At 39.9% G+C, this 17245-nt stretch overlaps 1 protein-coding gene across 1 annotated transcript in view; it reads right to left on the bottom strand.

Annotated features, from left to right (window-relative positions):
* Nucleotides 1-1168: 1168 nt before the first annotated feature.
* LOC112119902 (trafficking protein particle complex subunit 10) overlaps nt 1169-17245 on the bottom strand; it is a 102800-nt gene continuing 86723 nt past the window's right edge. The window contains exons 21-23 of the mRNA XM_024218795.3: nt 12649-12826; nt 9304-9498; nt 1169-4534 (exon numbers count right to left, since the gene is read on the bottom strand). Coding sequence (XP_024074563.1) covers nt 4296-4534; nt 9304-9498; nt 12649-12826 — 612 coding nt within the window. The 3' untranslated portion in view covers nt 1169-4295. The remainder of the gene's footprint in view (nt 4535-9303; nt 9499-12648; nt 12827-17245) is intronic.

Raw genomic sequence — 17245 nt, forward strand, 5'->3', positions numbered from 1 at the left:
GATCATATCTAGACTAGGAAATGTCTTAAAAGACAAAACTAAGGCAGTGCTACCACCAGAGAGTTCAAATTATGCAACAGAAAAGACAATAGACGTCAAAGCACCAAGGAAAAGAGTAAGATACTTTCCCTGACAATCTACTCACTATATTCATGGTAAGGAAACCCAGTGTGGGGATTATCCCTTGACATGAATGACCTTGGCATGGAGATGATCTTGTTCTCCAAAGCCCATCTGCCCAAATCCATGACAGAACACCAGCACCTTAGTGGAAATGAAGTCCACCTCAGCCAACACACTGGGTCTCAGTACTCTTGCATCCCAGCTGAGCTTCCCAGAACCTTGTGGCACTAATGGCAAGAGACTGCATTCTCCTCCCCCACCCCCCGGTTTAAAGTGATTTGAAGTAAAAAGTTAACATGTTCAATATTATGGTAGAGACCTTCACCATACCAAAGGTGAGATCCCTTTCTGTTGACTGACCATGGTACCTCCAGGCAAAACAGAGATGGCCCTATCTCAACCATATGAAAAAACTGCTGGCTCAGATCTACCAGTATTCCTAACACAGGATTAAAGCAATATGGAGATTGCCTGATCCCTCCTACATCACTGTGCTCTCTCCTCTGAGTCTGTACCTTATCCCCCCCTTCCAGAGAGGACAGGTTACCAGGCCACTGGCCAGTTGGGGGGAGAGGCTGCATCTTTTAGTCTTCTCCCTTTCCTTAGGTGATGGTGAAGTCCCATGGAGCAGACGGCATCAGGCCTGTTCTGCAGTGACTACACATTGCAGTAAAAGAGGCTCTAACGGAGCTACTAGCAGTTGAATTACCTGAAACAGTGAGGAGCAGCAGCCAAGATTCCAGACTTGGGTTGCCTCCTTGCAAAAGCAATAACTGATTGGAGTCCAATCATGTATGGAGAAGCCTATTCTCCAGTGCTTTGTTTCTATAACAGTTAAATTTAAATGGGAGATATTTGAAGCATAACTAAGACCTCCTTAAAGGAAAAATATTAATTTACTTCAGCCCAATCAGAGGAAGGAAAGTATGCATTTTGAATAGAAATAGTAGTAAATGGATTTATAATTACTTTGCTATTTAAAGTGCAAAAGTGTGAGAAATCACAATAGAGAAGCTGGATTTCTTTTTAAAACATGTATATTTTTAGAATTATAATGCTTACATTTTCATTAAACAATCTTAATACAATTTGTGTTTAGTCTAACAATATATATATTACAGAACAATGTGAAAAATGATTTTTAATAGTAAACCAAGAAAATGGAATTAATCATAATACCCGCAGTGTCAAAGTCACTAACTTGTCACCTTTTCCAGTCAAAGAATCCCAGCAGCCATCCATACTAAATGCTGCTTTGGGTTTTATCTGGATTAAAATCGTCTAAGTATAAATTCCACAAAGAAAGGGCATTCCTTCACAGAAAGAAGATGGAATAAAGATAAGGCTTTGTACTAGCACATCTAATTATATTTTAGCAATCTTGGTCTAAGTAAAATATTTAGATTAATACAAGATGTTTACTCATTCTCCAATTTCTTTTCCATTCCCTTTCAAAGAGGATGGTTTTATTTCTTTACTTACTTTCACATAACCTGAGTTTAAAAACAAAAGAAAAAATGAGGAAGAGTTTATCAGGAGATCCTATCCTCATAATTTCTCTTTTAGATGTTTATTTTTATTGACAAATATTTAGTATGGGATATTTTCCTGTGTACAGTGCCTTGACAATGGGACTTTATACAACTGCAGGTAGAAAGTCACAATCTCACGTTAAGTGCAACAATTTCCATATTAGCAGGAGAAAACAACAAGGAGAGTTATAATCTTTCCAGTCACACACAAAACTGTGACATTCACAAAAATTATACCTCTTTTTTTTTTACATTTGATAGTATTTACAATGTTTGACAGATAAGTATATATAGCTAAATTCTTTATCTTCAGTTACACACACTTTAACTTTGCTTCACAATTATTCTACACCTGCAAATTTTCCTAAATAGAAAACCAACCTACTTCATCCATCCTATATGCAGAAGTCTTGCCTCTAAGTAGTAATAATTAGACTAAGCCTTTGTGGTAGTTTTTGTGATGAAAGTTGATTGTTTAGATGTCACATTTATACTGAAACATTTTCCTGTTTTAAAACCAGGGCAGAGAAAATACAAACCACTTAAATGCAAATAAAGTTTTTTTATCTGGGAACTCAATTAGAAACCAAGTAGTTTACATTATCTGAATGCATTTTTGAACTCCAACAGTCACTCTTGCTTCAGTAGAGGTCAGTGCAGGATGGCAACTCACAACTTAGGTGATTTTGTAGTGTAGGAGAGATCCCAGTGTATACAGACTGTATAACCTACTATTTTCCCTCAGTGAGAAGCAAAAATTAGCACAGCTGACTGTTCACTCGGGTTGTTTTTGTTGGTCCCTCCTCTTCCATGTGTTTTTGATTCTTAAATATGCAATAGACTGTAGCTACTCAGAAAACTACAAAAGAAGTTCATGATGCTAAAGAAAGGAAAAATCAGCAGAGCAACTACCACTTTAAGGTTGTAGTTCAGGTAGCAAATTGAATGAGTTTATTAATTTTAAGTTCAGTACATTGTAGATCAAATATTTTTGGAAGATTTATGGAAAACCTTTGTTACTTACCTTTTCCTAGCTAAAAAACAAAACATAATAATAAACTGATGATTGCATCATTCAAGTCTGAGTGAATTTCAAAGCATAAGAAAAGGAGTCATGAACAAGTAAAAAAAAAACCCTGAACACTGCAAGATAAAAAAAATCAGACTGAAGATAGTTTAAATATTTGGATTTTTCTTTGTTCCATGTTCCTCTATACTTAGAAGTATTAAGAACCTACGGAAACAACTGCAGAGGATTCCTTTAAGATTCGCATTGTACAGGTTTTTCACTAAGAGGCCACATATCTGCTGGAATCATGCATCAGTTCACACTGATTTTTTTTCCTCCCAAAGACTTTACCAGTGAATTTCAGCGAAATACATATATACAAAAATACAGAGCTTTTGAGAACTGGAAAAGGTTTAAAACACTACACTTATTTACAAGCTGTGACTTTCACACCAATAAAAACACACGTTTATTTTCTCCTTGATTTTTGGTGCAACTTATACACAGACATATCAGTTAGTTTGGACTTTTTTTTTTTTAAATAATCAACCATATATACAATAAAATTTACAACTGAAAAATAATCAGTTAGTATGGTATGACTGCAGTTTGCTGGACCAGAAGAGGTTCAATTTTCTAGGACCTTAATCCTTCCCCTTAATGAGAATGGAAAGAGTAAAGTAATCTTTAAGTGACATTTACTTTCGGAAAACTAGGATTAAGGTGCAAAAATATATATAGCTCCAGAGTCCATAACAGTAAACACTAATTAGGGCCAGGGAGTCAGAAGGAACAGACTTTGGTTTTTAAAAAATGAGCTAGTATTTAATAAAAAGTTACCTATCTGATCTGATGCTACTTGCTTCTCATTAATTAAATATTTCTGGGGGAAAATGACCCCATGAACATTTATTCCTAATTTAACCACTTACATGCCATGCTATTGTTCACATCAAGGGCCATGCCTTTTAAAAGGTCTGACTTAAATGAATGTCTTGGTATGATTCAAAAGGGCTTATATGGGTAAATAATTCATGTGTCCCAAGGCACAGAAGAGGTTAAGCAAGTCTTCAGGAAAAATATATATATAATTTTTAAACCCTTCTAGATGCTGTGGGATTCAGAATCACTCACCCTATTCTTTAGAAATCTGGAAAGCTACGCTGGTCCAGGAAACCAGACAGTCGTGTGACTAGAAAGGCACACATTTGAGTCATTAACAGCCACATTGCAAGGCTTACTGTATGTCAACCTGAAACATTTGTGTGAACAGAAATCTGACTACTTTAAAAGAAAACAGCAGATCTGGAGGGTGCTCCAGTAACACAAATAACAGACCAACTGCAGCAAGCATCTTGACTTTACCAGCAGGATGTGACTGAAGGGAAAAACAGAAAATCATTTTACACAAAACATACTAAAGTAGCAATATAAACTAGTTGACACAACCTCCACTGTACATTTAAATTGATAAAATTGTCTGATGCTTCCATGGCCAGTCAGCATTGAGTTGCCATAGGTCTGGTTTAAATCAGAATGTTACAATGGAGAATAATCAGGTTATGATCTATTAAAGTGCATTCATATCAAGTCTCTAATGGTTTTTGTTTTCCTTGTTTATTTATATTTAGTTATGTGATATTGACTTCCAGAACATGGTCATCCTTGCTGGGAATGACAAGGATTTGCATGCTCGTGCTGGAGTTGAAGACCTGACCAGGTGAAAAGGATTGTAGACGGGGCATTGGCAGACCTTTATGTTCCCCACTGGCTGCCGAATGTAAACTGCCTCTACTCTTTATGCTACTGTTGTCAGCCTGATCATCCATATTCTTGTCCACAGATAGGTTATCATTTTCAATCCAACTGTCTGTTAAAAAAAAAAACCACAACACAATCATTCTATGAAATGAATTAATAAAATAGCTTTAAATTAAAACGTTGTAGTTTGACTGCACTGCAGCACTGGAATTACTACTCATTGGTGAGGACAAAAGAAAGACTTCACCATCCTAGCAACAATCATGACCATTTGCCACCCTCTCTGGCCATACAGGCTATATACATTATATTTTAAGTTTTCCACTATTGCCATCACGGGTGCAGCTTCACTATTGTGAAAAAAAATGGAAGTGCTAGATTACAGAAGGCTCCAGAAGGCCCTGGTGTTTTAACTAGAAAGTTCTACACCTGCTCAGAGCTGGTCTATATGCCAGGGACCACCAGTAACTTGTCTACTCTAATACTTTGCCCACTGGGAGAATTTTTGGAAAAAGGCTAATTCAGATAAGAGAGTGAATGTAAGTGTTTTCCATGTGCCTGTAGTCTGTTTGCAAGCAAACATCCTAGGATTTCAACATTCAAGTACTATTATAGAATCATAGGACTGGAAGGGACCTCAATAAGTCATCTAGTCCAGTCCCCTGCACTTATGGCAGGACTAAGTATTATCTAGACAGATAATACTCTGACAAGTGTTCATCTAACCTGCTCTTAAAAATCTCCAATGATTGAGATCCAACAACCTCACTAGGCAATTTATTCCAGTGCGCCCTGACAGTTAGGAAGTTTTCCTTAATGTCCAAACTAAACCGCCCTTGCTGCAATTTAAGGCCATTGCTTCTTGTCATATCCTCAGAGGTTGAGGAGAACAATTTTTCTCCCTCCTCCTTGTAACAACCTTTTATGCACTTGAAAACTTATGTCCCCTCTCAGTCTTCTCTTCTCCAGACTAAACAAACCTAATTTTCTCAATCTTCCTTCATAGGTCATGTTTTCTAGACCTTTAATCATTTTTGTTGCTCTCCTCTGGACTTTCTTCAATTTGTCCACATTTTTCCTGAAATGTGGCGCCCAGAACCGGACACAATACTCCAGTTGAGACCTAATCAACATGGAGTAGAGTGGAAAAATTACTTCTTATGCCTTGCTTACAACACTCCTGCTAATATATCCCAGAATGATATTTGCTTGTTTTGCAATAGTGTTACACTGTTGACTCATATTTAGCTTGTGATCCACTATGACCCATAGATACCTTTCTGCAGTACTACATCCTAGGGAGGCATTTACCATTTTGTATGTGTGCAACTGATTGTTCCTTCCTAGAGTGGAGTACTTTGCATTTATCCTTATTGAATTTCATCCTATTTACTTCAGACTAGGGCTGTCGATTATTCAGTTAACTTATGCGATTAACTAAAAAAAAAGAATCGTGATTTAAAAAATTAATCGCAGTTTTAATCACACTGTTAAACAATAAAATACCAATTGAAATGTATTAAATATTTTGGATGTTTTTCTACATTATTGATTATATTGATTTCAGTTACAACACAGAATACAAAGTGTACAGTGCTCACTTTTTTTTTTACAGTGCAAATATTTGTAATAAAAATAAGAAATAGTATTTTTCAGTTCACCTCATACAAGTACTGAAGTGCAACCTCTTTGTTGTGAAAGTGCAATTTACAAATGTAGATTTTTTTTGTTACATAACTGCACTCAAAAACAAAACAATGTAAAACTTTAAAGCCTATAATAACTTTTGAGACTACAAGTCCACTCAGTCCTACTTCTTGTTCAGCCACTTATTTACAATATCAACTGAAAGTGAACACAGGTATTTGCCTGGCACTTTTGTAGCTGGCACTGCAAGATATTTACATGCCAGATATGCTAAACATTCGTATGCCCCTTCGGCCACCATTTCAGAGGACATGCATCCCTGCTAACGACGCTCATTACAAAAAAAAAATGTGTTAATTAAATTTGTGACAACTCCTTGGGGGAGAATTGTATGTCTCCTGCTCTGTGGTTTTACCCGCATTTTGCCATATATTTCATGTTATAGCAGTGTCGGACAATGACCCAGCACATGTTGTTCATTTCAATAACACTTTCACCGAAGATGTGACAAAATGCAAAGAAGGTACCAATGTGAGATTTCTAAAGATAGCTACAGCACTTGACCCAAGGTTTAAGAATCTGAAATGCCTTCCAAAATCTGAGAGGGATAAGGTGTGGAGCATGCTTTCAGAAGTCTTAAAAGAGCAACACTCCGATGCGGAAACTACAGAACCCAAACCACCAAAAAATAAAATCAACCTTCTGCTGGTGGCATCTGACTTGGCTGATGAAAATGAACATGCGTTGGTCCGCACTGCTTTGGATTGTTATCAAGCAGAACTTGTCATCAGCATGGACGCACGTCCTCTGGAATGGTGGTTGAAGTATGAAGGGACATATGAATCGTTAGCGCATCTGGAACGTAAATATCTTCCGACACCGGCTAGAACAGTGCCATGAGAATACCTGTTCTCACTTTCAGGTGACGTAAACAAGAAGTGGGCAGCATTATCTCTGGTAAATGTAAACAAACTTGTTTGTCTGAGTGATTGGCTGAACAAGAAGTAGGACTGAGTGGACTTGTAGGCTCTAAAATTTTATATTGTTTTATTTTTGAATGCAGGTTTTTTTTGTACAAAATTCTATATTTGATAGTTCAACTTTCATGATAAAGAGATAAAGTACTTGTATTAGGTGAACTGAAAAAATACTATTTCGTTTTTTACAGTGCAAATATTTGTAATAAAAAATATAAAGTGAGCACTGTACACTTTGTATTCTGCGTTGTAATCTGTGTTGTAATTGAAATCATATTTGAAAAATCAGAAAACATCCAAAAATCTTTAAATAAATGGTATTCTATTATTATTTAACAGCAGGATTAATTGTGATTATTTTCTTTTAATAGCTTGACAGTCCAACTTCTGGACAAACTGGAGAAATGGTCTGATCATTTTGAATTTAATCCTATCCTTCAAAGCACTTGTAACCCCTCCTAGCTTGGTATTGTCCACAAATTTTATAAGCGTACTCTCTATTCCATTATCTAAATCATTGATGAAGATATTGAACAGAACTGGACCCAGAACTGATCCCTCCAGGCCCCACTCGATATGCCCTTCCAACTTGACTGTCAACCACTGATAACTGCTTTCTGGGAACGGTTTTCCAACTAGTTATGCACCCACCTTATAGTAGCTCCATATAGGTTGTATTTCCCTCATTTTTTTATGAGAAGGTCATGTGAGACAGTATCAAAAGCCTTACTAAAGTCAAGATATACCATGTCTACTGCTTCCCCCCCTTTCCACAAGGCTTGTTACCCTGTCAAAAAAAGCTATTAGGTTGGTTTGACACACTTTGTTCTTAACAAATCCATGCTGACTGTTACTTATCACCTTATCTTCTAGGTGTTTGCAAATTGATTGCTTAAAAGTTATTTGCTCCATTATTTTCCTGGGGATTGAAGTTAAACTGACTGGTCTGTAATTCCCGGGTTGTCCTTATTTCCCCCTTTTATAGATGGGCACTATATTTGCCCTTTTCCAGTCCTCTGCAATCTCTCCTGTCTTCCATGACTTTTCAAAGATGATTGCTAATGGCTCAGATATCTCCTCAGTCAGCTCCTTGAGTATTCTAGGATGTATTTCATCAGGTCCTGGTGACTTGAAGACATCTAACTTATCTAAGTAATTCTTAACTTATTCTTTCCCTATTTTAGGCTCTGATCATTTCACTGGCATTCACTATGTTAGACATAAGAACGGCCATACTGGGTCAGACCAAAGGTCCATTTAGCCCAATACCCTGTCTTCCAAAAGTGGCCAATGTCAGGTGCTTCAGAGGGAATGAACAGGTAAACATCAAGTGATCCATCCCATTGCCCATTCCCAGCTTCTGGGAAACAGAGGCTAGGGACGTCCAATCACTACTAACCTTTTTGGTGAAAACCGAAACAAAAAAGTCATTTAGCACTTCTGCCATTTCCACATTTTCTGTTATTCCCCCACCCTGCATTGAGTAACAGGCCTAGCCTGTCTTTTTGGTCTTCCTCTTGCTTCTAATGTTTTTGTAGAATGTTTTCTTCTTACTCTTTATGTCTCTAGCTGGTTTAATCTCATTTTGTGCGTTGGCCTTTCTAATTTTGTCCCTACATACTTGTGTTATTTGTTTATATTCATCCTTTGTAATTTGACCTTATTTCCACTTTTTGTGGGACTTTCTTTTGAATTTCAGATCATTCAAGATCTCCTGGTTAAGCCAGTGGTTTCTTGCCATACTTCCCATCTTTCCTACGCAGTGGGATAGTTTGCTCTTGTGCCCTTAATAATGTGTCTCTGAAAAACTGCCAACTTTCTTGAACTGTTTTTCTTCTTAGACTTGCTTCCCATGGGATCTTACCTACTAACTCAGAGTTTGCTAATTTGTAATGATGCATTTTAACTCCACGATTGTTCAATATTTTAGGCATTAACGATCTTAAAGGTTACATAAAATTTTTTAAAAAAAAGTCTTTTCTGGTTAGTGTTCCTTGTTACAGACTAAAGCTAGACTCAGAATTTCAAGTTTAAAATTGAGAGATTTCATTCTCATGAAAGCAGTGCCCTGTTTTGAAAATTACAAACAGCTGTCAATGAAAAGTAACAACAATGAATCTGGAACAGAATTACATCAAGAATGGATTTCATTACTTTGAGCTTTGTTTTTCTTTAAAAACAGGAAAGCCAAAGACAGAGTGCCATTTCTATAAACCAGGTTTTCTATGTGGTCACATATTCAAGACAGCCTTACCAGCATCAAGTTGCATGGAGTGAGCAGAATGATGAGGGAGGTATTTAAATAGTTTGACATCAGGAAAGGGGAGGTATCCAGCAAAAAGTGGCATCACTTCCATGTGCACTTTGTGAGTTGCTTGAGCTGCTACAGGCATAGATATTACCCCTGAGCTTTTTCCACAGACTGCCCAGTTACTACTGTTGTCAACAACTGAAAAAGAGTAGAGAAAATGCGAAGAAATGAAAAAATTTCTGAAAATAAAAAATAGCTATGCTTCTTCATACATTTAAAGTATTTTTTGTTTTGCAGCAGTGCCAAGAGACCCCATGGCCCTATTGTGCCAATGACTATACTGAGTAAGATGGTCCTGTCCCAAACAGCTTGCAATTTAAATAGACCAGACAGACACAGGTAGGGGAAAGGGATATCTTATAAAAGCAAAGTGATTATTCACCAGAGTCATATTAGTTCTATGATTTTTGCTTTTGTTTCAGGTTCTCTCCTGCCCCCCCCCCCACCTCCCCGTCCCTCCCTAAACAGGGTAGAGATTTTGCTTGGTTTACTTTATTTACATTAAATGTATTATAGATATGGATAAGATTTTGTCATGGTAAAATCAGGCAAAATTCATGGAACAGTCATGGCAAAAATGAACAAAACCATGGTATGGTCATAACAAAAATGTGTAATTTAGTAATAAAGTATTACAGTGTAACATTTACATGAGAAGCAACATTGATGCAATAGTTTTCACTTGCTTGACAAAGTAAACTATTTCGAGATTATATATGCATATTGTGAAATCATTTTTCAAACAAATAACGAAAAACTATAGAACAAAAATAACATTCTTTTTAAAGACCCTATTTCACACTGTTGCAATTTGAATATAAAAAATAACCATCTGTCTATGTATAACTTGTTATGCAGCGTCTGTTGTCCCCAAGCACATTTTTATAAGATGAGACGGCGTGTTGGGGGTCTATGCTGTTGCCCTGCGATGCTTAGCAGTACCAGTCAACTACTGACAGAGCTGGAAATCTGGCCATCGTGCTTCTCCAGAACTGGAAAACGTCCTCATTCCTCAATTCTTGAACTGCTCCACAGTAAGCCCAATATTCTCTCTGTGCTGGAATGTTGTCGTCAAACAGTGGTATATTTTCAAATATTGTGGTCTCACAAATGTCAACATGTTTTGTTTGATTTGGCTCAGATACATGGCATATACTGAAGAAAATGGCAGCAGACTGTCAAAAGTTGGAGGTTGAGTCAGTGTCCAATTATGACCTTTTGAGCTTTCCAAGAGTGCTGTTTTTGCTGTTGGTTGTCAGCAAGTTTCAGAACAGCTCTCTGCCCACATCACAAGATCACATGCGTCATTTGTGACTTGATGAGCATGAACTGTGGGCTCTTCATAGCTGTAAGCCTGTTCATGATTCAGGGTGCAAACTCTTTTACAGCCTGGAGTTCTTCAATAACGCTGTGGATAGGCAAAGATCCACAATCTCTTTAACACTTCAATGACTGCTACAACCATTCTCCCCAGTAAAAAATGAAACTTAATCCTCAGTGTGTTTCATGTGATAAACAGCTGCATTGAACCAGCTGTTCCATCTGTTTATTACCGAGGTTGGTGAGACGGAAGGACTTTTCCCTATTTCCATTAGACATATATGGAACCAGGCTTTTCTGGCAGGGCAGGCAGTGAAAGCATATTTTATAGCCACAACTAAATAATTTAGTTTCAAAAGTATCTTCCTCCATAGATCACCCACAAGGTTAAGCAAACGTGCCATACACATAAGGTGTATAGCATTTAAAAACAAAGGCTTCAAACCTCGATCCTAAGCTTTCCCCATATATGTGGCATTATCTGTTACAAACACAGTGATGCGATCAAATGGTATTGCAACATTTTCAGTTCCCCATATTGCATTGCTGATGGTTTTAAAATTGACTGCTTCCAAAACTTCACATTAAGAAAAATATATCCTGCGTCTGAAGTGCCTGCATTTTCACTGCTTGTTGGGATGGGGACAGCAAGAATGTTAAATACATACCTGTGTTCAGCATCAGTAGTTTTATCTGCTCAACGACAATTCCTTTACAGGTGTGCAACTTTTCCTTTAATTCTTCAATGTGACAGTCAAACACTTTGGGTAGGTAAAACTTTCTAAGTTGATCTGCACTTGGTTTTTAGAGAGCAAAGTAGGTGTTATGCCATCAGTTTTTGATTGTCAAGGGCATGCAGGGGGATATTTGCAGCAGAGAAGTCTTCTGTTAATTTGAACATTTCATTTCTCCCATAAAGCCGCTTCTCACTCTTGGTATTAAAAAGTAGTGTAACAGTTTTCTGTTTTTTAAAAATTTCTATCTTCATCCATTTTTAATGCCTCATTTGTGCTGACGAGTTGTACTTTCAAGATGCTTATCACAGTTACCTTCTCATAAAATCAACAGGTACATCGCATGATGTACAAAACATCTTTCCGCCATTTTCATGGAAGATTTTAGGGTTCTGCTCTGCTCAGCACTTACTCTTACTTCAAATAAAGTGGCAAAATTAAGAGAACAGCAGCAAACAAAAAAAATGAACAAAGTGCTGTAACACCTTCCTTTAGGAGGTGTGTGACTTTTGTGTCAAATTCCATGTTACTCAGGGCTCTGGTTAGACTCCCTGGGCTAAGCAGAAACTAAGGAGTGGGCCTGCAGTGAAGGCAGATGTGGCAGAGCCATCGCTAGGCAGGAAGGCCTTGAGACTCATTGACCTACATGATGGATAGAGAGCTGCAGGCCCCCCTGTGCTGGCTGAGAGCTGTCCCCATGGCCCCCCCACAGCAGCTGAGAGCTGCGGGCCCCACTCCCAGCAGTGCCTGAGAGCTGCGGGGGGGCCCCCCACTACCCCAGGGCTGAAGCTGAAGAGAATAATGTCCCAGAGGTCTCTGAAAGTCACAGAATCTGTGATCTTAGTGACAAAAATCTTATCCTTAATTACAGGTCAGGGAAGGAAGGAAAGCAAAAGTGCATGGGGACAGATGGAGTGAGACTGAAGTGAGGAGATTGCACTAGGGGAGCTTTAAATATCTATTCCCAAGGTTGTTGCCTACTGAAGGCTCAAGCAAATATCTACCCATACTGAAACAATTTTTGAAAAGTAAATTATGTTCTAACCTGCTTTTATGCTAGTCTTTATTTTTTAAGACAGAGACAAATTTTTAATATCCAACCTTGTCTACAAGACTGCATTATGATCATTAGAAAGTTTGGCAGATATTAGTATCAAGACAGACGCAAAACCAATAATGAAAATTGCATTAATTTCTCAAAAATTACAGGAGAAAAAATAGTCATTATCCCTACCTTCATACATAAGTTTCGTCGTGCAGTACCCATCTGATTCTGTTAATGCTTCATCTTTATCCACATCTAAGAGGTCAGAGAGTCGGGTGATTGACACCTCCAAAGAGCAGAGTGAGCCTGTTTTACAATACTCCGCCCCCAATGGTGGAAAAATCTGAGCTTTCACATTATACAATGTCTGGCAAGAGGAAAAAATAATGATCTGTAAGTACTGAATCAATTATACAACTTTTTTTAAATGTATAAATTCGAACTGACCACATGACACTATAGAAGTTACAAGCTCATACTTAACTTCCATGCCATACTACAACCCGTATTATGAGACTGAGGGGTTGTCTTCACATATAACCCTACAGCAGCCGCTGTAGCGCTTTAATGAATACACTACTATGGCAACAGGAGACCTTCTGTTGTTGGTGTAGTTAATCCACCTCCTCGGGAGGCGGTAGTTATGTCTGTGGGAGAAGCTCTCCTGTCAACATAGCACTGTCTACACGGGGATGGGAGGGTCCGGGGGAAGGGGGAGGAGTTTGATCGGTTTAACTGTCGCTCAGGGGTGTTCGGCTTCAGGATTTTTCACACCCCTGAGCAACGTAGTTATACCGATATAGGCCCGTATTGTAAACCTGGCCTCAATTACAAGTAGTGTCATTTGTTATGCTACTAATTTTAGACACAATCTATGAAGAAAAAAAGGAATGTCACCATTCTTGCTGTCAAGATCTTCTAATAGTCTAAATGTATTCAAAGAGGCAAGTATAAGTTAATTACTACAAAACTAATGGTGCCAACAAGTTTAATGGAAATATACTGTTATGGTTATTACTAATTTTTAGGAAACAAAGTAACAGAGGAGGGTTGGGCTGATCCAAGAGACCAGTCAAGTATAGTTACATCTGAAAGTGGGTAGGCAACACACACTCCCCTAAAGTTTTGCTTAAAGCCAGTTTACAGAAGCAGGTAAAGATCTAATGTAACATTCAGACAGAGTCAAATGCCTACTTCACTGGTTAAAACCCAAGAAAGGTTCAAATGGAGGACTTTGTGTCAGTTTTGTTCACTAGGCAAGGAGAGGCCAACACATGGACTGCTGCCAATACTATTTAATTTTGAGTTATATCCAGTCAAGCTTTCTAATTGATGAAGAAGGCAATGAATTTGTACTGTGAAGAGAAAGATGAAGCATTTAAGATAAAGACCAAAAGAAACCCAAACTATTACATCAGACGAGCTCACAAACTAAGTCACAAGAAAGGTGAGATTTTTCCAACATCTTTCTTTAAACAGCAAGCCAAAAATAGTTTTTAACAATGGCATTTTGATTGATGAAGGCCTCATCAAGCTAGCAGGAAGAAAGCAGCTCAGTACCGTCTTCTCAGTCTAATACCCTGGGTGACATGAAGCCATTGCACAGGGCAGGAGGGAAGGAGAAACAAAAAGTCAAATTCTTCAGAAAAGATGTTACTGATAGCTAAATGATCTCATTTTTCATCTTTGTGGCTCATCATCATCTCTAGTCTTCTCGAGCTGTGAAATGGATGCTGACATCATTTGTGTGTCTTTTAAAAAGTAGTAACAGAAAAAATGGTTCCTTACCTGTTCTGTAACTGTTGTCCTTTGAGATACGTTGCACACATCCATTCCATTTCAGGTGTGTGCACAACCAGTGCATTAAAGCCAAAGATTCTTTCCCCCACAGCGCTACCCATTGGGGCAGCACACAACCCACTGCATGCCTGTGCTGACAGCCAATGGTATAAAGGGCAGAGCCACTCTGACCATCCCTCAAGTTCTTTCACACCAGAATCCAGTATGCTTAGACTCCAGTGTAGAGGGGAAGAAGGGTGAGTCGTGGAATGGAAACATGCAACACATCTCAAACAGTTAAAGAACAAGTTAGTAACAGTTTTTTCTTCAAGTGATTGCATGTGTCCATTCCGTTTCAGGTGACAGAAGCAGTTCAGAATGGAGAAGCATTTTGGCGTCTACCTGAACAAGGATTGCAGCATAACTTTCCCAACTCTATCATGATCTCTTGAGGCTTGGGAGAAAGCATAAAGCTCAGTTAAAGTGTGTACCAATGACCAAGTTGCATCCCTGCACGTGTCACTGATGGGCATCTGACACAGGATTGCAGCTAAGCTAATGCTGCTTGTGCTCTTGGAGCTGAAACTCTCAGGTGGAGAAACCTTGGTAATGTCATAGCAGTATGCAGGATGAGATCCAGAAGATATTCTCTGCATAGAGAAAGGTTGCCCCTTCATTGTATCAGCAAAGGAAATGAACAGCTACGGGGACATTACTGCTTTAGTCCTGCCCAGGTAACAGGCGAACACCCTGTGGTGGTCCAAAGCATGGAACTTTTTCTTCATCCTTATGAGACTGGCTTCAGAAAAAAAGGTTAAGTAGATAGGAGATGTAAAATATGAACAAGCAGCCCTAGGTTCAAAAGGTGGACCCATTAATGCTGACAAAACTACATTTAGATCTTATGGGGGCATGGGGTCTCATAGGTGGAAAGAGTGTCTAATTTCTTTAAAAAAAATCAAAGTTATTGAGTTGAAAAACACAGATTTAATCCTCTATAGGAGGATGGAATGCCACCAAGAGAACTCTCAGGGAGCTGATGGAAGAGCCATTTTTCCTTTAGATAAAGTAAGTATTTCAGAATAAGCTGAGGAGAGGACTTTGTAGGAGTACCACCCTGCTGCTGGGACCAGAGAGAGAAACATCTCCATTTCATCATGTAAATGTATCTGGTGGATGGCTTTCTGCTGTTTAGAGAATGTTCTGAACCTCTAGGGAACATGCAGTTTCCTCAAGTGTTAGCTACTGAGCATTCAACGGTCATATGAAGACTGCGAAGATTGGGAAGCAGCATCTGGCCGTGGTCCTGTAAAATATTCGTGTCTTGAGGGAGAGTCATGGGATCCTCCTGGCTGTAAAGAATCAGTAGGTTGAGAAACAATGCTGTCAAGGCTGAAGCTATCAGGATCAAGAGTAGTGTGATCCTGTCTGAGCTTGAATACCACCTTTGGAATCAGAAGAATACGGAAGACATGTAAACAGCAGCATGTCCTTCCACAACAAAAAGGAAGCAGAGGGCTACATCTACACAACGAGCTAGGGGCGAGAGTCCCCTGCTCAGGTACACATAGCAATGCGAGTTAAACAGCGATGTAACCATGGTAGCACCGGGAGTGGCAACAGAGGCAAGACTTAGCTGCATTTTCACTGCTATTTATAGTCAAGCTAGTTCAATGAGCGCTAGCATGACTGCGTATGCAAGCAGGGGAATCACACCCCTACTTTGTACTGTAGACATAGCTTGAGATAGAGCCTGGGCTGTGACCTGCTCTAGAAGGTAACAGGTAACACTTCCTCTTCAGTTACATAGTGAACAGATCTTTCTCTGACTTTTCCCAAGCTTGAAAAATGGATTTTGCAATGTGAGTTCTGAGGGACCATTTGTAATTCCTGTTAATCGTTCTGTTGAGATGATCTGCCACATGGTTCTGAACACCTTGGAAGTGTGAAGCATTGAGTATGACAACATTTTTGATGCAAAGATCCCAGATAACTACAGCCTCTTGGCAAAGGCAATCTGACTTGGCACCTGTTGCCTATTCAAGCAGAACATAGCAGCAGCATTTTCCATGAGCTTGCACAGTGCATCCTTTGATTTGTAGAAGGAAAACAACAAACCAGGTGAATTGCTTGCATTTCTCACACGTTTGTGTCGAGAGAATTCCTGATCTGACCAAAGCACCCGAGTCTGGAAGTCTCCCCCAAGTGAGGGATAAGGCATCCATGACCATAGTCCTGGAGGGCAGAGTCAGGGGAAAAGAGACCCCTTTGCATACACTGGCAGGGTCCATCCACCTGTATCTGAGTCAATATGTCCAGCAGGGGATGAGACCGATGGTATACAGACTTCAAACACCCCCACATGCTTTTGAGCTGAAGTATGGCACGCTGTTGTACAAGGATGGACCTTGAGGTCCTTGCACAGGTCCAGTATTGCCTGAACTCTGGCTTGGTGTGAAGACCTGCTCCTATAAACTTGATCCTCTACACCAGGGGACTACGGCCCACGGGACAGATCCGGCCCCTCAGGGTTTTGGATCCGGCCTGTGGGATTGACACCCCCGTGGCACCCACTCCGCTCCGGGAAGCAGCTGGTACCACGTCCCTGCGGCCCCTGGGGGTACCTCTCCCGAAGCTCCCATTGGCTGGAAACGGGGAACCTCGGCCAATGGGAGCTTTGAGGGAGGTACCCACAGGCAAGGGCAGCGCGCTCAGCCCTCTGCCCCCCTTCCCCCAGGGGCCGCAGGAACATGGTGCCAGCCGCTTTCCGGAGCGGCACGGGGCCGGGGCCAGGGCAGGCAGTGCACGCAGCTGCCATCCCAGAGCTGCTCCAGGTAAGCGGCAGCGGGCCGGAGCCCACACCCCAAATCCCTGCCCTGAGCCTCCTGCCTGCACCCCAACCCTCTGCCACACCCCTCCTGCACCCCAACCCCATCCTGAGCCCCCTGCCATACCCCGCACCCCTCCTGCACCCCAACCCCCTGCCCTGAATCCTCTCCCTGCAACA

The sequence above is a fragment of the Terrapene carolina genome, unplaced genomic scaffold, assembly GCF_002925995.2.
Source record: "Terrapene carolina triunguis isolate 2854851 unplaced genomic scaffold, T_m_triunguis-2.0 Scaffold26, whole genome shotgun sequence".
In the NCBI taxonomy this organism is placed as follows: Eukaryota; Metazoa; Chordata; order Testudines; family Emydidae; genus Terrapene; species Terrapene triunguis.